This window comes from Ambystoma mexicanum, chromosome 8 (assembly GCF_040938575.1).
Source record: "Ambystoma mexicanum isolate Mex_15411 chromosome 8, UKY_AmexF1_1, whole genome shotgun sequence".
NCBI lineage: Eukaryota > Metazoa > Chordata > Amphibia > Caudata > Ambystomatidae > Ambystoma > Ambystoma mexicanum.
Window position 1 is genome coordinate 1198004293 of NC_090929.1, and position 24120 is coordinate 1198028412.

Sequence of the window (24120 nt, forward strand, 5' to 3'; positions counted from 1 at the left end):
TTTACAGCATTCAGACAACTTGTTGCATGAACGTATACATTTAAAAAACCTACACACATTTGCACAGGACACATTCATGCATGCAAAATCACTCAGAAAGCCCCTCTTTCATGCACACATACACACACATTACATATACATAATATGCACATTAACATTCCACTTTCCTCCTGCTCGCACCTCAGCTCGCCCCCACACACAAGGAGACACGACTGGATGGCCCGCTACAAGCAGAGGACGCAGACTGATAGAAGAGGAGACTACTCCTCTCCTGTCAGTCAGTGCCTACATTAGTAGTGCAATAATTAGAGAAGGCGGGGCTAGACTTCCTATGCCCGCTAGACTCACATTAATGTGCTCTATGCATTTTGCAGAGCCCAAAGAGCTCCACATAGACAATTTAAAGAAATACATAGCGGGCGGATGCGCCACAGCAGAGAGACAGTCAGTACAGTCCCCAGTCCAAATTAAGTACCTGGGTGGATTGTGCTGTCTGCCATTCTGCCAAGAGATGCTAATGTATTTTTATATAAACATTTCAATGTACGTCCAAATGTGCATTTAAACTTATACATACTAGGCGGTTGCGACTGGTCCTACTACGTATCCTTCGGTGACTCCCAGTTCGTGTAATCTTCACCTTCAATGATATATATAGACCAGTTTCAATGGACCATGGACAAAGGCTGGCTATGCACATTCAATTTAGGACAAGTTTATGAGAACCACTTGTTGCTTTAATTTACATGAGCTAATTCTGAATGCTTTAGACTTCTCAATGCACAAGTAAAAGTACTCCACTGGAAGTCCTTCCATAAGACGATTCCTTGGCTGCGATTGAATCAATTAACAAGTGAGTTACACCAAGAATTGGACAGTGTTCTGCATTGTGTCCCTGTCATTCCCTAGTGTCTACAGGTCTTTTGACTTTAGGAAGGGGATATTTCAGAGCTGTAATGAGCACATTCTCCTTGTTAGTAAAATGAATTCTGGTTCATCAAAACGTGACCACTCTAAATCCACTAAAAGAATTATGTCGGAAAAACAATACCCTTTACCCTGGAAAAGCACCCACCATAATATATTAAAAATCAAACATTTCTAAAAATAATGATACAACTGAATTTATTTTTACACATATGAAAAATATTTAATCTACGCAGATTAGTGTTTGAAAATAATTTCAGTCTAAGATTTGATAATACAAATAAAACATGTTTTTCCTTTTAAATCAGCATCATAATTAATTTCACAATTTCAAAACCATCATATTCCAAAATAAAACATTGCAGTATTCTTTTACTGTAAACATTCCTTGATAATCCTTGTTGATGTAATCAAACATATATAGTTCAATATGTATGGCTCTATGCATTTCGGATAGAATCCTTCATCAGGAGCTCACATTCATCAACTTCACATATGTATTCCATCTGTAAATGTATCAGAAATATACCTATCAGTCTATAATCATTTACTTATAGTGTTTGCATATATGCGATTGCTACAGAAAATACGATCCTTACTCGATGTCAGGTATTCCCTTGTATGATCCATTCAGATGTTAATAATCGTTTTCTTTAACTTTGTATCCTGGTGCCACTCTTGAAGTGTTTATCCAAAATCTAATAATCAAAAATCATTCACCTAATAATAGATTTCAGTCCCCACGTATGGTGGCTATATATGGAATGCATGTACCTGCTATGTGGGATGGTTATCTCTATGTATACATGGTACAATGTCACTAACATCTCCTTTTACAGATGTGTCTTTGCTCTTCCTCTTGACTTTCACTCTGTAAAGTGGAAATGCATTTCATCGCACCCCAAAATAGGTATAATAATCCAATCCTGTGAATGCACTTACTTATTATAAGTAGTCGCAATCCCCGTAGTCTGAATAGTTGAAATAAATGGTTGAAATTTTTGATAATATATGAGGACGATTTTTCGAAAGGGAGAGTGCTTTGCTTTTCCACCTTAATTCTTTTTGTGGATTTAGAGTGATTATAATTAGGAGCCAAGGGCAAATTCATTAGCACTAGCACCAATACACAGAGGAATTATCATAATAATTCATAACAACTGAAAGTGACCGCCATAGACTTTAGATTTAAACCATTGTCCAGATAAGGGCCAGTCCTGGGAGATTTCCATGGTTGATACAGACATCCTTCCGCAGCTGTTGAGAATAGCGATGTGCTGCCAGGCGGGAGTGCTGAGCTAACCTAGATTGTAGGGAAGATGTAGCTGGAGAGCAGATCGAGGTATACAGTATTCATGTCTATTATGGAACAGGGGTACAGCTTGAGGGTCTGTAGTTCTGGCAGTAAACGCAAGCTCTCATTTTGGTCTCTATTCGGACTGACTTTCAAAACTCAATGGATCAGCGTCCCATAGTCATGCATCACGCTTGCCAGGTTTGACTCTCCTGTTGTTATTCCAGCCGCACTCAACCAAGAGAAAGACGTGTCCGCCTTTGAGCCGCCAGCAGTGAAATCAGAATTGGAGGGACAAAGGACTAATAGTTCTATGCTGGAGAACCCCTCATTATTTTGGTGAACCCTGAATCAAGGGAGCAGTAGGTTTTGGCCCACTCCTTCAATGCTATTTTGTCACCATATAGAGTGGACACTTCTGAATGTTATGTTCTTCCTTTTTTATTATTATTTATTATTTGTTGTGTTTCTTTATTGCTTCCTTTTTTCTGTCTGTGCACACATATGCATTTATAGCAGAGTTTGTTCAATTCTTTTTCGTGAGAAATACACAGTAAAGACGATTCTTCATTCCTACATATGTGCATAAAAAAAACAGAATCTGCAGAGTTGCGGAAAAGGGTGCATGTCGTCTAGCTGCACTGACTGATGCCCAAGTTGCTGTGTTACCACTTTTAAATACTATGCTAAGAGATACATTTTACATCACTGTAGCACCTCTTTTAAACACTTTGCTACGAGATAGAGTGCATAGCTAGCAGTAAATGTCCAAGCTGACTTTTGGGACAGCTGCCAAGATTTGGGAACGAATTATGACAAATGATGACCTACTCCTTCCCTAGATCTTGAAGGCTGACCTTCTCCATTCCCCTCTCCCAACAACTGGGGCAACACCTTAAGTTCCTTACTTGTTCACAAAAGAGTAACTGCCAAGAGATTTTCAGTAGTATTTAGGCCATTCTTCAAGGGTATTTGCACTGCCCCTAAGCCTAGGGCTACAGGCTTTCATTGGACTTTGCAGACAGGAGCATCATTGGTGCCTCCTAAGAAATATTGTGCACCTTTTAACAGAGACTGTCTCTGTTTCTATGTTGTTCAACATATGCTTACTTTAGGGGGAACTGAAGACATGCATTCTTTATTGACCCATTCTTTTAAAAACTACTGGTTGTACATTTAAACATTGACGATTATCCTGTAGCAAATGCCTCATGAAAGTAATTCAAACCGAATCGCATTGCTGCTATTGTCTAGCGCAACCTTGTTCATGGGTTTATGAACACGATTGTGGTGCACTGACACCATTTTGATCATATTTGGGGCTGCAGGCTCAGGAGCAGTTTGCACCCAAGAAACGGCCTGGCTCTCAATGAGTTCTGCAGCCAAGTGATGTTTTGGTTAATTATCTTGTATTATTCTGAGCTTTCAGATGTACTGGGGATAGAACCTATGCCTATATTTGATCACCATCTCACACACAATTTGCTCTTTGAAGAAGGCAGAATCTATTATCACGTCAAGAAGGACTATCAGACATCAGCCAATCTTGAAGACGGCAACCCAAAATGGGTGTTCATTGGCTGCTTTGGCGGCCATTTAATAGCCAGATGCCTTCTCTTGCAAATGCGATTGATGTCTCATAAATGAACATAATATCTTCAAAGTCTTCACCTGTCTTGAAGCACAGTTTTGCATGCAACACCCACTTTTCCTATACTGTACACACACACACACACACACACACACACACACACGCACACACAATGCGTATCAACACCGCACATAACGATGGACTGCTTTTTATGCCCTTATGCTACAGACTCTTTACAGCTCACTCAGTGCACCACGATCCTACTACTTCCCCCCCAAAAGTCAAAATGTTACTGTATATAAACAATGCATATCAACACTGCAGAAAATGTAAGGACAACTGCGTTTACAACTCTTATGGTTACATTTCGTTGGGCGGTTGATCACATGTAAGCCAGGTGGTGACCTCCACCCAAATGAGGTTGAGTTGAGAGGCATGCATTACTGTATGGCAGAAATACTTGACAATTGCGAGCATCCTGCCTCTTAGCCCAGGACAAATAAAGAGTTTGACTTACATCACAGTCCCCAATTCCTGAGCAAGAGCTCATGGAGGATGGTAGATTAATCACTTTGATACTTAAATCCCATGAAGAGAGGGAAGCAGAGATGTCAGCTGGGACACAGCTAATGATCTAACAGAGGCATCTAATGTACAGCAAAAGGTAGCAAAGAAAAGTTAAACTGAATATTAGTATTCAGAACTACTCAAAGCAACACACAAGAGTTTGGACTATCCATAAAAGAAGTGCAAAATCATATAGTCCAACATTTTAGGTAAGTACTGTGGGTAAGTACTGTGGGAGAATGGAGAAGGAAAGTGGGAGAACAATATTTGCCTTGCCTATTTGACTTGCATTGGGATGAGTGATATTCTAGGAGGAAGAAAGGAGGGAGAAAGTAAAAATTGTGAGACACCTCTGAAATAGGGGTTTTTGCATGTATGAGCAACACCGGTGCCACGACCCACTGCACACACACACTACCCCACATTACTTATTTGTCCTGATACTTGTCCTCTTTGTATGTGTGTTATCCCTGATTTCTGTAGCAGACTACAGACCTTTTCAGGGAAATCCCAAGAGTTGCAAGCCACCTTGAATCTCTGTAAAGGAATACAGAGAACCAAAAACCTCCTTAAGCGTGGCACTCATTTTTGGGATGATGATTTTAAGCAGTATGCAGTCGAGCAAAATGGAAAATACAGCAGGTGAAGAGGTTGACTAGTTGCAATGCACCATGAATAAATTTACAGTCAACTTAAAAACTGGGTCCTTTAAATTGGGTAGAAGGCCCATACACGTCTGTAGTTTCATTGTGTTATGGAATACTTTTTTGAGAACAGCTATCAACACTTTGTACCTTAATCGGGGCCTATTGACGTTTTGCATCCAAGTAGACAGAACTGTCCCATTTGAAAAAGTGTGACCCCCCTGCAAGTGGCAGAGGAAGTATCAGCACTCCACAGGAGGTAAATATCTCCATACCAGTGGGGCACCCTTACCCCAGAGCATCCCGCGAATGAAACAAAAAAAAAACATTGAAAAGATGGATGAATCAATATCTAGTAATTAAAAATGATGACTGTTTGTAGAGATAGAAATGCAACATGGCATTTGGTCACTGGATGGGTTTTCTAGTCTTGTCCAGGGTCATTGAACAAGCTGCAGCAGCCTCCCCCCCCCCGCCCCTCGACCCCCTACTGCCCAGCATTGAGGCTACTAGTGGTCGTCCCAAGCATACATAAGCTTTGCCCAATATTGTCTATGTTTTTGTTTTTGTTTTTTGGGACTGGAGAGTCATGCATTGCTGTAGATAAAAGCAGCATTACTTGATTTTCAAGGGGTTCAGACAAAATAACATTTTCATTTACAAGGAAAATTACAAAAAAACATTGGAGGAGATGAGTTTCCATGGCTGTTACCTTTCTGAAGGTGAACTTTGAAAGCAATTCACAATCAACGCCATGATTAAGAAGCCCGGAGCAGCTTGTCTCACATTTAATACTGCCTGGCGCATCATCGTAGGTCACCATGCACTCTGCCAAAACATTGCATGTGGGCAGCGCTATTATCATTTACTGCCTCGCTCTCGAGAGAGTGGAGAGGTGTAGGTAGCTTCTGTTTAGGTCTTTCAATGATGGGAAAAGAGAAATAAATCCTCCTGAGTCCCTCGCGTCGAGATGAAGGGTAGTATGGTTGGGGGGGGGGGCGTTGTATCTTATTGCAGGCGACATCACACATGTTGAAAATACGTGTTTAACCATTCTAGATGAAGCAATATTGAGCTTTTGTCTCTTCTCAATCTGAAAAGACGCCCAGGTTATCATGTGCAATGCGTGTGGCCATATTAATGGGAGAATGAAGCAGGCTGAGTTTTCCAATATCGGAGTTCTTGTAAGGGATCCCTGTACTCTATATTGTCATGCCTTATTGTTTACATGATTGGTTATTTATAACGCGCTTAATACTCAGAGGTTTCTAAGCGCGGACCCGGGGCTTGAACTTGTGATGTCCAGTGTCGTCTTGCTTCCAAGGCAAGCACGTTGCCCCTGAACTATCCTCCCGAGACATGCCTTATGAATTTGGAAAGGGGGGTATTTAAATATAATGAACACGGTTTCCTTGTCAGTAAACAGAGATGTGATTCATGTAGAAGTGACTATATTTTACAGCAAATATATTCTTGGCATTTTTTTTTAAATAAAAATTCATGTCAGGAAAGAAAAAGAAATCCCTAACGTGCATGTCTTCTTCACAAGCTACTGAACCTCTTTGCTAGTCGTAGATGCATCCTGACCTGTGTGTGCAGCTGCCCAGGCCATGCCGCACCCCACCTCTCTGTGCTCTGATGGCTCCTGCCCACCCATTGATGAATTCTTTGGGCATGCTCAGGGAATGGGCTTCACTGGCACGGGTCCAGCTGATCACAAACCTATATATGACCTGTGCGTCTGCAGGTCACGCTGCAGCCAGTGGCCTCAATGATGACAGATAGCTTAAAACACACACTTCTGCGTGAGTGCCATTGCTTGGAAATGAGTCCCAGGGCCCGATATTCAGGGAATATTGATATGCTCAGACATACGATATTCCTTTAAAAATATGTGCCCAACACTTGACACAGTGTCTTTTGTCACTATACCTTCCCAAATGCATAATAAATGAATGTATTTTTTATGCTCCACAGAACCATGTCTGGAAGAAGACTGAGAGAAGCTGTTCAGCAGGTAATACAGTCAGAAGCTGACCTACCCTTATACAAATGCTTCTGAAAATACATACATTAATTTGAATTATTGTCAATCCAGGAGGCTCATTCGTGATATAGTAACAACATAATTGTTCTAATATAATATCCAGAAGAACATGGATGGGATTAACCACATGCAACCGATGTTAAGCTTGTGCATTGTTTAAATGGGGCTTTTCTATAGTAATGTTTTTGCATGCTTGTAGGGTAAATACAATTTGGGTTTAGTTACATGCTCCTTAGGGTTGAGAAGGGGCAGCTATTATAACAGGGAGCAATAGAGGCCCCCAATTAAAGACATAACAATGACTCCACATAAGGGGACTGGGCCTGGTTCCCCGGTGCGGGACACCATCCTTTAGGTTACTATATCATGTCAATCACATGGATGTTGTCTACTTTTGTGTAGCCTCTGTCTGGGTAATAAGTGGACCAACAGACAGAATAGTGAACTTTTTTATTCCTTTTCTTGTTCGCTTTACCAGTGCTACATTTTTGAAGAATGAAATGCCTGAGATATAAAGTGTGTCAGTTAATCCTCTCATTAAGTTGGCCGGACTAGATTACAAATTTGATACCAATTACAGGCCCATAACTAATGTCCCGTTTCTGTTAAAAATAGTGGATAAATTAGCCACCTTACAGTTGCAGTTGCACCTGGAAAATGCTGAAATTTTACACCACAGACAATCAGATTTTAGATTGTTTCATGGTACAGAAATTGCCTTTTTAGACCTTGAAACAGAAATGCTTAAAATTACGGATGAAAGCCAATCGGGGCTGCTAATGTTGTTCGACCTAAAGCAGCCTTCGATCTTGTGGACCATAATAAGCTACTTGAGAGGCTAACAACTCTAGGAAACTGCTCTGAAGAGGCAGTTGGCTGTATATTTCTTTTTTGAGCAACAGGAGATCCAGAATTGTTTGGGGAGATGTGTGTTCAGGACCGGAATTGCTTGAATATGGGGTGCCTCATGGCGCTTGTATTTCCCCATCCTTATTCATTGTATACTGCTGCCCGTTATGTGATCTTTTAGATGAACTGGGAGAACAGTTCACCAACTATGCTGATGACACTCAGCTCTTAATGGCACTGAGTGGGGACTAACAAAAAGAAGCAGAGAAAATCTCTATTATCTATGGAACAATACAACATTTGATGGAAACCAACAGAATGTGCATAAATGGAGTTAAAACAGAGATTGTTTATTTTTGGCTCCTGCCAAGCATGCGCCAAACTCCACACTCATTATATCCACTTTGACAATGAGCATCATTATATCAAAGTAGCTGACAAGGTCAAAACATTAAGGGTCCATTTTTAACCTTTCTTGAACATGGATGCCCATATCAATAGTGTTATAAGTAAAACTCAATACCACCTTAGATTGCTAAGATTGGTGAAACGTATGTCTGCGAAAAAAAAAACTCCTCTGTGCTGGTTTCAAGCCATTGTTATGCCCAGAATCGACTATTTTAATGCTTTGTTGGAGCCAACAAGGGATGTTTGGGAAGACTTCAAATTCTACAGAATGATGCAGTTCGGATTGTAAAGAGTGTCCCCCGATACGAGCCTATCTAGGCTCACAGGCTGGAGTTACAATGGCTCCCAGTGAAAGCTAGAATTTGCTTTACCGAGGACAAGCACCTCAGTATGTTAAAAGAATGTATCACTGTACAAAACTTCGCTAGAACTTATGTTGATACCATGTGACTGGTGTGTTCCAAGAGCAAGTGGGTTAGAGGTAGGGGCTGTTCCTTCCCAATGCAAGCCGCTTTGGCATGGAGCAAACACTCCAAAAATGTGAGCACCAATAGAAATCCAACTATGTTCAGGAAGCAATTGAAAACTGTCCTGTTTGAATAAGCTGTTCCTTTACTTTCTCTTCTGGCTTCTTTAGCCGCCTTCTTGACTGCGCCCTAATGCCTGTGGGCTCTGGCGCTATATAAATAAATAAACAAATAAATAAGAATTATGGCACTGACCTGCACATTGTAAGCAGCTAGGCTAGTGGAAAGGCCCTGGTAGTCCATCTCTGAGTTCCACTCAAAGGGTACAGTGACCATGAATACAATGATGACTGGGCTATACCAAGTAACACTTTGATCATATGTACATAACAACAGCCCATATACCTTAAAAGGTACGGATGCCTCAGCAAACCCTGTTGGACCACCTCCCATTGAGAATGATATTCAACTAACAATAACACTTCATCTATGAACAGGTTATAGAAAAAGAACTCTGCAAAAATAAAGTAGTGTGTTGTAGAAAAGAATGAGGGTTGTCACAGAGTTAAGGTAGTACGACTTTGAATATTAATAAAATGAAGCACTCTCCATTGGTCTGAGATAACATCCCCCACCCCACAAATGCAATACCTCCCTGTTATCAATGAGTTGGAAAGCAAGCAAGATAAAATATGGAGTGGGTATTCTATACAGTGTCCTTGAACCCGAGTGGACATTTCTTGATCTACGGGGAGTTCTTTGGCTGTGGAAAGGTGAAGGGAGGATGCTGAGAGTGAAGTAAGGGGTACTTTTGGCTTCCTTTGAAGTAGAATTAGCAAACCCACAGCACTTATAAGGGCTTATTTGACCCAAAGCTCACTGTACAGGTATGCTGATGGGAAAAGTCACGAGTCCTTGTTCCCTTGAAAAAGAGGAAAGTGATGTGATGCTGTACAGGTGCACAGGGACTACGGTTCCTCGGTTCTCCAAAATGCATTGTCAACCAAGTATGCAACATTTATCTAATTTAAGGGGGATGTCCTACCTCGGGTATGATGTGAATGAGTGTTGAGGGTGCAGAACCCAAACTACAGAGAGATAGGGAGGGTCTGGTAGGTTTATCATCTGCGCACATTTTGAAGAGTCCACAAAGAGGGTGTTGTGGAGTCAGGAAGGCACTGCCTCAACTCTAAACACCTACTTGCATTAAAAGGAAGAAACTGTCACTCAGAAGTAAGATACTTACCGTACTTGTTGTGTGTTAATTTACTGACAGATTTCGTAGCCAGGCTGACTATTTTACACCATTTAGTATGATGTCCGGAATACACATCTCATTTGTATTTGAAGCTACTTTCAAAAGCTATGGAATGACAAAATTCAAAATGATTTATCACATCATCAATAACTTGTCAGATCGCAGTCTAATATTTAATAAAAATGTGTCAGTCGTAATGAGCTTTGTTTAAATGTGAAAGATGGAAAAATAAGTAGTTAGCGACTATACATTAATACAGTCCCAGAATAACACCAAAGATGTCCGCCACATTTGGAAGAGCTCAGATGAGCTCCCACTCTGCAACAACATGCCAGAAATCAGCTGATTGGCCGATGCACGCTTCTACCCTGCACAACCCACCAAGCCAGAAGTCGATGCCGGCCACCCCACAAGGCTACCACCCAAGGACAATGGGGAATAGAAGAAGTGTCTCTGCCGGTCTGGCCGAGACACACTCAGCACATGAAGCGCTTCCACATCGGGAGCATAGGCAGGACTACCCACGACTCGCCGCAGGAGCCTGAGTCCCAGAAGCACACCAAAAGATGGCCGCCACATTCGGAAGAGCTCCACTGAGCTCCCACGCTGCAACAACATGCCAGAAATAAGGTGATTTTCCGATGCGCGCATCTACCCGGCACATCCCACCAAGCCAGAAGTCGACGCCGGCCACCCCATAAGGCCACCACCTAAGGCCAATGTGGAACAGAGAAGTGTCTCTGCCGGTCTCCCCCGGGACCACACTTTAGCACCCACCTGCCCTCATCCTACTGTTTCCGCCTGGTGTCATTGGCATACAGTGTATTGGCATGCACCTAAGAGCCTGCACACATACTAAATCACACAGGAAACTTCACCACTGGTGCCTAGATCCCAAGTACACACCCATGAACACACCAGCACTGCTCACCACCTGACTACTTAGTGCTGAGACCCTCGCACACCAGGAGTCTCCACTACTGGTTTCAGCCACCCCTAACCACCCCAATGTTCATTAACCAGCTCCTTACCTTTCAAACACCCAATTCCACTGATTGTAGCCCTCATCAATCCAAGATCCATTTTGGCGCACGCCCTTGATATAAATTATCTGATATGCACTCTTAAATTGGACTTTCTGGCTGTCACAGAAACCTGGCTGCACGCCACATTTGGCCAGCCTTATCATTAGCAATTCCCCTGGGATACATAGGAGTGACAGACTTAATTCCATAGGGGGGTGAAGCCTTAATTGCTGAAGAATCCCTTCCTATCAGACTCCTGTCCATATCACTTCAAGGGAATTGCGATCTGCTATCTACCAAAATATCTATCTCTCACACAGAAATCCTCAAACTTCACATTATTTATCACCCACCTGGGCCATCCTCACATTCGAGGAAGATCTCCTACATACACCGGGAACTAACATTAAGCCCACATCTAGAACAATTATCTTAGGAGACCTGAATCTTGCTCTTGATGACCCCATTCGACCTCCATGCTACCTCAGTAGCAAACTTACTCAGTGCACTGGGACTTACACATTGAATCAACACCCCGACTCACGCCAAAGGTTGTATTCTAGACTGGGTAGCAGACCACAATTGCCAAATTTGTATCTGTCCTTCACTGTCACATTCACCATGCTAGACCGCAAACTCACAAAAAACGCCATTGCTCCACTGCTACAGGCACTGCATCGACAGCATCTTTGCACCAATGACCCCAGCATACTTGCTGGCCTGTACACTAAAACACTCATGACCGCGGTGGATGCCAATGCATTCCGTGAAGCTAAAAAATTAAGACAAATCAACACTTGGTTTACGTCCGAGCTCCGGGAGCTCAGTGCCATAAAGGATACTGCAGAAATAAACTGGAGAAACAACCCTTCGTACACACAGAAAACTCTATTTGCCAGGGCTGCCAAAACCTATAAACAAGCCATCATCATAGCCAGATCAACCTCTTACAACATGAGAATTGCCAACGCCAATTCTAGAATGCATGTGATATTCACCGTACTGAAGGAACTAGAAATTCCTGCTGTCCTCCCCACCCCCAGCCATCATCAAAAACTGAGCCTGATGCACGGCGATACAAAATGCCATGCTGAACAAAATTGACTTACTACACAATACAATTGGCAAAAAACAAGCCTTACTCAATAGCCTACCAGTACTTACCCCAGCATACCCACCCTCCGGCACCCCTGATGCCTCTAAAAAAAAAAACAATATTCAAATTCAGCCCATTCTCAGAAGGGGATGTCACCGCCTTCCTAAAGAGCATAAAACCCTCAACTTGCAAAGGGGATTTCTGTCTAGCTACCATCATAAAGGACTGATCAGAAGTCCTGGTACCTTTCATCACCAGATTTATCAATGGGTTATCACCACTGTCCCATTGCTCTTGAAAATCTTGGACAGAGCGTCATATGTCCAGATTCAGCAGTTCCTGAGTCACATCACATCCTTAGAATATGTCAGTCTGGCTTCCGACCAGGCCATGGCACGGAATCTGCCTTGCTTGACTTGAAGAAACAGTTGGATGAGTTCAGAGATAAGGAGAAACCTGCCCTCCCCTTTCTTCTGGACCTCTCAGCTGCGTTCGACCAGGTCGACCATCAAATCCTGTGCAACCACCTTACCACTGTGGTTCACTTCTCTCCTGAAGCTACGGCCTGGGTTGCTTCATTCCTAACAGACATATCCATGAGAGTATATGTAGAGCACGCCAGAGCACTTCCCTCCCCATTCTTTGTGGCATGGTCATGTGTATAACCTAACCTCTACAATATACTCACCAGAACCCTCTTTGACCTAGATTCCATCGGCTTATCCTACACCAACTATGCCGATGACACCAAAATTCTCCTCCCCTTGTCCAAGAACTACTCAAATAACACTCTCACCTTAAACAAAGTCTACTCTACAATCCAAGCCTGGATGACCACCCACAGCCTCTGTCTGAATGATGAAAAGACAGAGATTCTTGTGGTTGTGCCTCCAACGATAATCAAGAAGCATGACTCCCAGTATGCATCTTTCAACATTGATGGCACCCAAATCCCAGCTTCCCCCTCGGTAAAGACCCTGGGAGTGTATCTTGACTCCACCCTCTCAGTCACGCGACAGGTAAGCGCCAACACCTCATCTGCTGCACACATGACAGAGCTGATGCATGACCCAGAGCTTTCCTCTCCCAGGACAGCTGCCTCACTATTGCCAGAGCAATCATTGGTGCAAGACAAGACTACTGTAATGCCCTGTTTGCTGGCACCTTCAAACACAACATTGGTAAGATGCAGGTGATCCAGAACAACTCCATCAGAGCCACCCTCAATTTACCCAGAAGGGAACATATCGCGGGCACCAGGGGAAACGTTCATTGGATTCCGATCCGTGACCCATGATTTTCAAGACCCTATCGATCACTCACAGATGCCTCTCCAGCTCAGCCCTTTCCTACCTCTTGCAGAAGTTTACCAGAGCCCATGCAAACAGACCCATGAAATCGGCTTACAGCAATAGGTATTTGCTGCTGAAATTCAATCGGTCTAAAGCAGGTGGTGAAAGCTTTCCTACCTTTTCAGCTAGACAATGGAATGCACTTACGCCGGCACTGAGAGTGGAATAATCATACTGGGTGTTCAGGAGAGCACTGAAAACCTGTCTCTTTGCTTAACTTTGTAAGAGAGGGCCCTAGGCCTCTACTTTCTAGGTTACTAGTATTCTGTCCTCTGAAGTATCTGTGCAACTGGTTGTAACAGCGCCTTAGTGCCTCTGGGGTTAGCGTGTTTTATAAATAAATAAATATAAACAAATAAATGCATGTGAGTGGTCTGTTCACACTACAGATTAGTTGAATCTATGAATATGTTTCAAATACAGCTCTTTTTGAATCAGGCTGTTTCGAATTTGCATGGTGTCCCCTCTTATTAAACCTAATTTCAAATCCACATGTATTTTCAGGTACTTTCTCAATTGGATTTTGTATAATCAGGGAGTTTGGGGTATTTTTCGCTGTTTTATTTCACGAAGGCTTCATTCTCCCGAATGCATAGCTCTGTATTTTCGAAGAATCAAACAGCAGAACAAAGTTTGCTGTTGGCAAACATATCATCAAGGGCAACACAATGAAGAGAAGAGCTCTGCAGAAGTTTCACAAGTCAGATATTTCTTTGGCATAGTTAGTGTTTGGTCGATGTCGAACAATTGGTTTCCGTCAGCAGTTTCATTTACAGCAGGTTTCTGTTGAGGTGAAATACACATTAAAGGCTTAATGATTCATACTCGAGCCTTTATGTCCCCTAGGCTAGTTTTTCTTGAAAAAGAAATGAGCCTATGGCTCTTCCATGACTCATGACCTCAATGTTCCGTGGCTTTACTTAACTACCTGCAAGAAGAGACGGAGTTGCAAGCATACGTGGTTCACAACAGTTTTCAGGAAATGAAGAATGTACTGTCAGTGCAAATCTTTTTTTTTCAAAAGAACTCTACGAATGCATCAACTAGACAATTAGGATAGCGAATGAAAAGTAGTCATACACCAATTGTAAGCAAAGGATTAATGAAACAGTAGGACGTTGTGGATGGGTTCTAGAGTAAGGGTTTAGGATTGGTGCTCATTAAAGATTATGTCTTTGCAAAAGGAAAAAATGTGCAAGTAACTATCTGGATGTCCATGAATCTCTTGGGTGGGGAAGGGGTAGAGTTGTAAGTATGTCAGCCGGTGCCAGCGGAGATTGTGCCCACTAAGCAAAACCTCCTTTGCACTTGGGCATTGGGTTTTAACAACATACTCTGAAGTGGCAGTTGGCCACAGGATAAAATCACAAAAACCTTGGCATCACCTCATAGCTGCTTGGCCATGGAGCCGCAAAATTATGAAAATGTTCTGGGTGGGAGCGGATGCTGATGGATATGCAACCAGGATACGGGGTCCTCAGATCAACACTTTGGTCTTGGATTTCTTTTGGTGGGCTTGAGTCCTTGGAGTCTTTGACACTGTAGATAATGTTTACCAAAGAGGTGAATTCTGAGGCCTGGCTCACCTGAGTCCTATCTGATGCTGCTTGCTGATCTGAGTGAGGGATTTCAATAGTTGGAATACTGCAGATTTTCAGTACAAAATGTTTTTGGGAATCATCTACTCTCCATATATTGATGTATTCCTCTCATACTGCAACCGTGACTTGTTTAGGGATACAGAATGCTGGGGTTCAGGGTCAGGATTCACTCAGCTGCCAGGTGCCCACTATGTCACAAGATAGCAACCTTCCAAACTCAACTTTCCAAGCCCCAGCAGACGGTGGCCTCAATGGGTGCTCTTTTCCAGGTTAATACTTTTGACTGCTTCGTTCAGACCTTCAATGAGCTTTTCAATAGGTCTTCTCAAAATTACACTTGGTTGGGCTAAATGTTATCACCCTCTCAATTAATGGGGCAAGGGTCCCAAACAGGGCTTGCCACTTAAGAGGACACTTGGCATTCAAGGCAGTTTCAACCTGCAGCAAAAATGTAGCTCCGAATTTGGTCAAACTGTTCTTTTCAACCAGTTCCGGGGGGAAATCCTGCCTCATTTTGGAAGCTCTTCGTGGTTCAGAGATATTCACTCTCAGCCAGGTGGTCATGCACCCCAAATATGTAGATCACTGCAAGAATACTACTTTTATTGGAAACTATCTTTCTCTCCATCAATGACACAGCCCTCAGAAGTTGATTACTCTCCCAGCAGCCCTAAGGGGATTCCTTCAATAGTTGATCTCCCTTCTCTGGGAGCACTTGCCCTATGGAGCTGGCTGCCTGTGTTTTTTTTGCTGCATTTTCACATACGTCATGGATGGGTGTTTTTGCAACACTGCTACTTTACACTTTCACCTGAGAAACTGAAGAGGACAGGTTGAGGTTAGTGTTCAGACTCTGCTTGTGGCATCGATAAAGAGCTACTCTCCAGTTAGATGTCCAGGTGGCATTGAGATTCCCCCTTTTATTAGTCGCAATCTGTAGCTCTTTCTAAAAGGGACTGGCGAAGAAGGTCGCAGGTGATGTCGTATTCATGACTGATGTACACAATGAATGACACTCTATGACGTGTGCCAGCTTCTCCCTCTAAGGAGAAACAATCATGAATCTCATTGAACAGTTGGGGGCGTATGAACTCGCCCAATACTGGTATGCACTAATTTCCGCAGAGGGTATTCAGCAACACTCTTCATATCTGTATTTATTGGGTGGATTGGCAAACACTTCACCGCGAAGTGATGTACAGAGGAAAGAAACAGTAGAGACAGTAGAGACAGCTCCCAGACAGGGTGTCTTTAAATAGTCACAACGAGGGAATAGGCGAAAGTTAGCCAGGAGGTGAAAGAGAAATGCAATAGGACAAAGAAATGGGATTTTGGAAAACAGAACCTTCATACTTACGATATTCATTAGACATTGGGCCAGTATTTGCAGAGGTGCGAATTGCATATGTACAAATGTACATTTGGTACAGATCTGCGTGGGCCGAGAGGGTGGTCAGGGGGGAGGGAATCGGGGAGTTTCAGGGGCGTGGGGGGTTATGGATGACTTTTCTCAGGGTAACAAATGAAGCACGGGTCTGTTCTTAAATATTTCCATCCATTACATTTCTTTGATGTCTCAGAGTGAGCATTCTAAAGATGGCTGACCAGTAGTGAGATAGACTGTAAGCAGGAGGTTGTGAGGGGACGGTGACGGATACCTTGTTGATCGTTGGACCTTGTATGGATCAAGAGGAAGAGTAAAGAGAGATTCAGTTAGTGAGGTAGCGGGGGAGGAAAAGTAATTTGCAGATGGAGCCGATTTTGCTCTGAAAGGCATCTGATGCTGTAGCCATGCACTGCGGTGGGAGACGATCTAGCTAGTTTATAATTGGTGCTTTTGGCAAAGTTAAGTACGTTACGAAGAGCAAAAGAGGATAGGTGGAGGTCCAGGAGTAGTCTGCAACAATAATCAGGTCTGCTGAGGAGCAGGGTAGGCATTAGAGTTTTGCAGAGTGGTGAGTAAGGTGCAGACAGATTTGCCTGACATTTAGAAGGCTAACCATGGCCAAAGGAGCAGTGGCTCAGAAGAAGCGATTACGTTGATTAAGTTTGGGTTCACTATAAAAGAGGAACATAAGCTTGCCTCCATTGGGTAATGGAGTGAAGAGGCCAGGAGTAAAGGAGATGGGGGATACGGTAGTTGGTTTGACCTTGGAAGCCAGGAGAAAAATGATTGTTTTGGAGGAGTTAATGGGGCCGCTTAGAGCTATTCAGTGACATATGGCAGAGAGCCAGTTTTTGATGTGTTCTGAGGTGTCCGTGGTGAAGTAAGGGCAGGAAAAGAACATTTGGGTGTCATCAGCTAAGAGGTGATAGTGCAAGCAAAAGGATGAATGAGATTACCCAAAGAGGACTTGTACCAGGCAAAGAGAAGTGGGCTCAGGACCAGTTAATGCAGAAAGTCCACTGGACGGGGGCACGAGAGGAGGTGTAGAGAGTTGCAAGGGATGGAGATGAACTGGTCTATGATATAGGATGACACCCAGTTGCATAAGGTCTCCTTGAAGCCAAGGAAGGAAGGAGCTTGAAGGAGGGGGGGTATCATCCACAGTGTTAAAAGCAGCAGACGGGTTGAGTAGTATGAGTATGTAGGAGAGGAAGGAGTGGTGGGCAGGTTTAAGAAAGTTGGCGACATTGGTAAAGAATTTACAAGGAAATGCAGACTGGCAGGGGCCACAGAGTGAATGTTGCGTAAGTCCATTGATGATGTAGTTCTATGGCACCCTCTCCAGGTTTACGGAGTGCTTAGGCAGAAGAGAGGCAGGCTGGTGAAAAGAAGGACTGCTGCAGTTCTTTCAAGATGGTTAGAACTATGGCACCTTTTTACAGGCTGGGAAGATGCAAGTGGATAAAGGGAGACTGAAGCCAGAGAAGCAGTAAACACAAGAGATAGGAGTAAGATATGTTTTCACCTGTGGCGCCAATGGACCAATAGGCATGCAGGATGGGTTGGCGGAACAGTAAACTATGCAAGGAATTACAGCAAGTCTACCTCTTCCATGTTCCTTCCTCATTGAAGATAAGTCCCATATACACACAGAGATAACCATTCTCCATTCAGGACAGGGATCGTGGCTCTGAGCTTCAATTTCGAAGGTTGTGGTTTTGTGTTTCCTGCTGGAATTTCATTCAGGACACAACATACAGGTGATGGTTCTCCTCCTAGAAGAACCCTCATTTGGCCGTCCCAGGTTGAGAGGAGTGGGGTGGTGTGGTTACTGACGTTGTTGAATTCAACCCACACAATAACATTTCCAAAATATATTGAAACTGCAACTGTGAAATATCTTTGACCCATCACACTTTTCCTGTGTAGATTCAAATTGCATATCATCATTTTAATACGTTTACAATAATGCCGCCTTGTACCCTAAAGCAATATATGTGATGTCTGGCATATGGGCATGTCAACAGGCCGCATCACAGGCAGCATAGGGTCCACCAGGTTTAGGCCAGACTGCCCAAGTAGCGACTTTCGTCCATGGTGAAGGGAAAACCTAGTGCTTGCAGTGGCACAGAGCTAGTATTGACTACAACTTTAATTGCTCATTGGTGCAGGTGAGATCAAAAAGAGTACCCACAGAAAGGGGCCACTTTGGACCATCATGAAAACTGAACTTGACGTCATCACAAGCTGAGAAGAGTAAAAGACAAAGATTCAGTCAAATCTTTGATTTTCCTTCAGTTCAGCTCTCCTACAAGAATTAACATTGCAAAGAGCATGCTGGGCGTGTGTCTGACGACGAGATAGCCTATAAGATCCATACACATAGATGGCCAGCAAGCATGTGCCAAGCATGTCCCATCCAAAAAGGAGAACGTTTTTTTCTAAAACGAGTAAGGTCAAAATCCATGTCCAGAAATAGGAAATTCATGCAATGTCTCCAAAAGTGACCTAAAATGTCACATAGTTGGAACATGCAATGCAACGCTTAGAACTACAATCCCAGAATCTCAACCGTGTTAAGGGAAAGTGAAAATTGTTATGGAGAGAGATGCACTCTGGCCTTCCTTCATGTCCCCCCCTCTGCCCCTCCACTGTAGCTAGGAATCTCTGACTCATCTTTGACTCCTCCCTTTCCTTCATCCCTCATATTCAGGACATTGTTAAGAATTCCCACTTTCAGCTCTTCCTTCTCAAAGGAACTCTACCCTTCCTCACTTGCCCCCAGAGACTCAATGTTACCAGTGCTCTGGGTCTCTGCAGGCTAGACTACTGCAATAGCCTCTTAATTAATCTTCCTTCCTCCACCCTGCCTCGCCTCAAGCTAACCCAAAATAGGGCAGCAAGACGTATCCTTTGCTTCAAGCCCAGGGACAGCATCTCTCCTTCCCTCCAAAGCCTTCACTGGCTCCCGGTCTCAGCACGTTTTTTTTTAGATAATTTCCAGGTGAATTTGTTGAAATAAAATTCACCCACCTGCGATTTCGGGAATTGTAATGACCAGCTAAAAGATGTTCCTTGCTGCTTTGAACATTTTCTGAATTTGAGAGTTGGCGAACTGGTGGAGGGTAAAATTAGGAATGTGGGCAGTAAATTGCATATGCATAACTATTATGCTTTTTGGAAACACAACAGAAGTTGGTGGGTGATCACTTTCCACGGCTGACTCCCTCATGTGGAACAGCCTACCTCTCCCTCTGCTTCTTGAGCAAGACCTCATTAAATTCCAAAAAGCTCAATAACTTTACCTCTTCCTTCTCCTCCTCTCTTCCCTGCTAATCTTACAGCAGCGTGACTGTTGTGCATGGCCGTTACGTGTCCTCGGGACATTGACCCATCCACATCTCTCATCCAGCCACTGTCTTTCTACTACACTTACTTGGGTTCACTCTACCCATGGGTGGTTGCACTTAAATTCTTCTCCTCTTAGCACTTACCCTTAGCACTTCTCATGAGCATCATAGCACCTTATCCCTCACCCCTCCCACTCTTCACATGCACGCTCTTAACACTCACGAGGCATAGTCAGTTTGTCTCCCCTTCCCTTTATTCTCATTGCTTGTTGTAAATCAATGCAATTATTTATCCTTGCTGTAATTCTTTGTCTACCTTCCCCCACCCTCTTTGCCATGTGGGCACTTTGAAGCAGTTTTGCTAATTGTGGAAGCGCCTAATACATGACCCAAAAAATAAAATAAATAAATAAAACATATCACAGGATGGAAACTTTGTAACAATTAGTTGTGAAATTGACACGTGTTTTATGTTTCTCCTAGGAATTTGAATCAAATGGACATCCCGGAATGCATGTGGTCATTTCAGGATTGTGTAATGTGTATACCCATTACATCACCACATATGAAGAATACCAGGTAATTAAGTGTTACAGGTAATAGTGGCTTAGGACAATTGACAAAGGGGTGCTTGCGACAATGCACTCAATAAATCAAAGAGTTACTATTGAGACGTGTATGGAAACCCCCACAAACTGAATTGTAGCTTTGCGCTTCCTGAGGGAGTGATGCCAGGACCCAGTTGTTGAAGGACATCCCCTTTAAGTTTCTTCACGAAGGCCAGTACGTTTTCCTTCTTGTGATTTTAAGGACAATGACAGTAATGTTTTAACTCTGTGTTATGTTATGCTATCCAATGTTGTGTTATGTCATATTATACTATGTTAAGCCACGTTATGCTTTTTATGTTACATTATGGTATGTTATATATTGGTGAAATAAGCGTACACTGTTGCTGATCCCTTGGTGCTGGCACATTGAAAGCCAGGGGAAGCACACTAGTCAGGTTGCGAGAAGATAGAGAAATGTTTTAGGTATTTTTGCATTCTTATTGGCTCCACTTGCGGTTGGAAATTTGCAGTCTCCAATTTTGGGGGTCATGGTATGGCAGCATACACATCGTGGCATAGAGGGCTGCAAAGGCTGCGTACAGTCACACAATGGGAATTCGATAAAATAATACAGAAAGGGGACAGCAAAACGCACAAAAATAAAGTATGAGGGGTAACGGGAATACATTTGAATGAAAAAGAAAAACAATGGAGTCTCCACTGAGAATATGGGGCAGGGCCAGAACAAAAATAGCACACATGGAATCCCCTTTGTAAGAGCATGGGTGGAATCCCCCTTTGTTTGAGCACACATGGAATCCCCCAGGAGGAAGTAAGAAGCAGAAGATACAAGAGTGATGATGTGGGCAATGCAGAATAAATCAGCGAAAATGAAGGACGATGTAGGATAATACAGAATCCGTGGGATAGATCACAGTGGAACTGGTGTCAAGGAGTAAGGATTTCCAGAGGATAGATGCAATCACAGAGAAGACCTTTCCTCCAGATCTAGACTCTGACATAAGAAGGGCTAGTAAGAGGAAGGCAGATAGGAAATTACCCTGGGTTCTAGAAAAAAAACAGTCCCAGTCTTCCCCCAGCAGGCACATGGGCTTCATTTTTATACATTTCTTTAAATGAGAGCCAGTGATGGGATTGAATGCGAGGGTAAATGTTGAGGCATTACAAGCCCAGTGGAGGAGGGCTGTAACAGGCGCTATCATCATACATCCGAGTTATGAGCCTGAGGCGAAGCCGATAACACCTGGGCCAGTCCTCCTCCCCAAGGCTGGAATCTCAATATAATATGTCTAAATCACAAAGAATGGTTAAAAGACAATATAGATATAAAACAAAACAGTTACATAAGGTGCTCTTTAGGCAGACACTGAAAGTAAGATGAAATGTTGGGAGAGAAACAGCAAGCTTTGTAACAAAATTAAGGCTCTTCGCTGACCCATTTCTAACAATGGCTCGCTAACATTCCAGTGTTATAATATGGCGTATTTAACCAGTTCCACTAGCTACACCGAGGGATAACAGCCCTGTAGCCCGATTTAACAGCTCGATCGAAGTGACCAAACCGGTGACCCGGTTGCTAAAAAAAGAAGTATTTTCATTCATTGAATGGGACGCCGCGGGCATCCTGTTCAATGAATGAAAATACTTTGCCAAGATGGCCACCATGGTTGTGGAAGGCAAGGCTGCATGCAGAGCACCTCTTCCATTACCATGGCGACCAGAAAAAAGAGAAGTAACGAAGCTTCTATGGGGCGGGTGGCGCCGCTGCCACAATCAGAAAAGTGGGGTTTGGATTATTTAAATAAAAAGGCAAAGGGTGGGTGGCTAGAAGATGGCAGAGCGGGATATGGGAGGCAACCTGATAGACTGCGCCCCCCCACCCCAGTGCTAATGTATCTTCTGTAGGCCCCATGGACCGTCATTATTATCTAGTGGCAAGATATTGGCTTTGAAGCACTGTGTAAAAGCAATGCACTAGAGAATGATTATGGTTTGCACAGTTGACAGAGAAAGAATGTAGAACGGGCTGTTTGATGAAGAGAAACACAACTAGACAGGTTTCTGGGTGTTTCTATGTAAGAAATATGACATTCATCACGGGAGGTGACCAGTGCTGAATTAAGAACACTAGAACATATTGTACCGTGTGCAGATACATCATCTATCTGTTTGAAAGCTGGAAGAGAATGGGTCCTTCGTAGTTAAAGTATTCGGTGGCGACATGTTGGATCCTGACTTTTTTAATGGAGAAAAAACGCCATTGAGAAGCTCACATCACATTGACTGTACGGAATATGTTTGGTGGTATATATCGTGAAAAAGTCTAGCGACGTATACACGTCCATTCTACAGCACTTATTTGTCGTACAATAAGGGGAGAAAAGGTTGCACATCCTTGTTGACAGTAGCTTCACATGTGCGGTCCTTCCTTTGCATGCTGCTTCTGATTAAAGAGGAGATTCTTGGGAAATAGGATATAGGTCTTGGACAACAAGGGTACACCAGAAGACCATCGCTGAGCAGAGATGGTCAAGTGGAGCGCATGCTATGTGTCTACAGGTAATAGTGCTGATTACTAACCCACTGATTCTTGTAATGGAGAGTCCCACATTAATACGCCGAGCCAATGAACAGATTCCTGCCACCCTGGCAAAGTGACATTTGTTCACCCCTTCCCTGGCAGTCATGCCATATTTGCTATTGTTATGGGCTATTCACTGCCGTTTCTGCAGTGTCTTAGACAGCTTCCTTGTATTACCTGGCCCTGGTCCCCAATCCTTTCAGAAGTAGCTTCACATTACAGTTCTCGTGGCCATGGAATCAGTGATCCTCCTTCGTTCTGGAAGGATAGAGCAGAGGACAAACACGACTGAAGGAGATAGCAGGAAATGTACCCAATTTCGAAATCAGTACCTATTTATTCATCGTTGTTTAGCTCAACTGGATGCTACGGTGTGCTATGCGAATCAAGACTAGGGGTACGGATCTGTGGTGTCAGTTTATTACTTGATTATTTCATGGGTAGTCCCTCTGCACATGTTCTTGATGCTAGTTCATTAAGTCAGTGGCCAGGCCAGCATCTAGCCAGAGAGCAATTATATTTGAGCAAACAGTGTCTATTTTCTAGTGGGGAAGGTGGGGGAAGTCTTTCACTGAACCCTTAGTAACTGAATGCCTCTGCAAAAAGGAATCTGTTAACCTCTTTCCTCAACTTAAGTGACTCTCCTATGCACTAAGATTGGTCTAAAAATTGACCCTTTCACGATCAGTGTCCTTCCTCTATGTTTTTTTTCCTTTTGGAACTCTTTGGTGTGACTTGCTTGGCATGGCGGAAGTGCACACTTTGGTGGTGGGTATATTGAGGTGGCCATTTTTTCTGGTTGTGTCGGCCTAGGTTCTTTGATTTATTCATAGTAATGAAGGGAAATAAGTGTGCATTATTACTGTATGCGAGAGCGATCAATATCCTGGCATTATTGATAGCCCAACCGTTGCCCCATGCATGGCCATAACTAAAAATATATAATAAATGTTAAAACAACTCTTCTCCTCCCTGATAGGTTCAACGATATGAAGCTGCATCTACTATTTATGGACCGCACACCCTGTCTGCCTACATCCAGTCCTTTAAAGCTCTGGCCAATGCTCTCGCCAAGGTAATTACAGCTTTGCATTATTGGCCAAT

At 43.2% G+C, this 24120-nt stretch overlaps 1 protein-coding gene across 1 annotated transcript in view; it reads left to right on the forward strand.

The window, feature by feature from the left end:
• ASAH2 (N-acylsphingosine amidohydrolase 2) overlaps positions 1 to 24120 on the forward strand; it is a 475375-nt gene that overhangs the window by 235271 nt on the left and 215984 nt on the right. The window contains exons 14-16 of the mRNA XM_069612073.1: positions 7001 to 7040; positions 20347 to 20442; positions 23996 to 24091. Of these exons, the coding sequence (XP_069468174.1) occupies positions 7001 to 7040; positions 20347 to 20442; positions 23996 to 24091 (232 nt within the window). The remainder of the gene's footprint in view (positions 1 to 7000; positions 7041 to 20346; positions 20443 to 23995; positions 24092 to 24120) is intronic.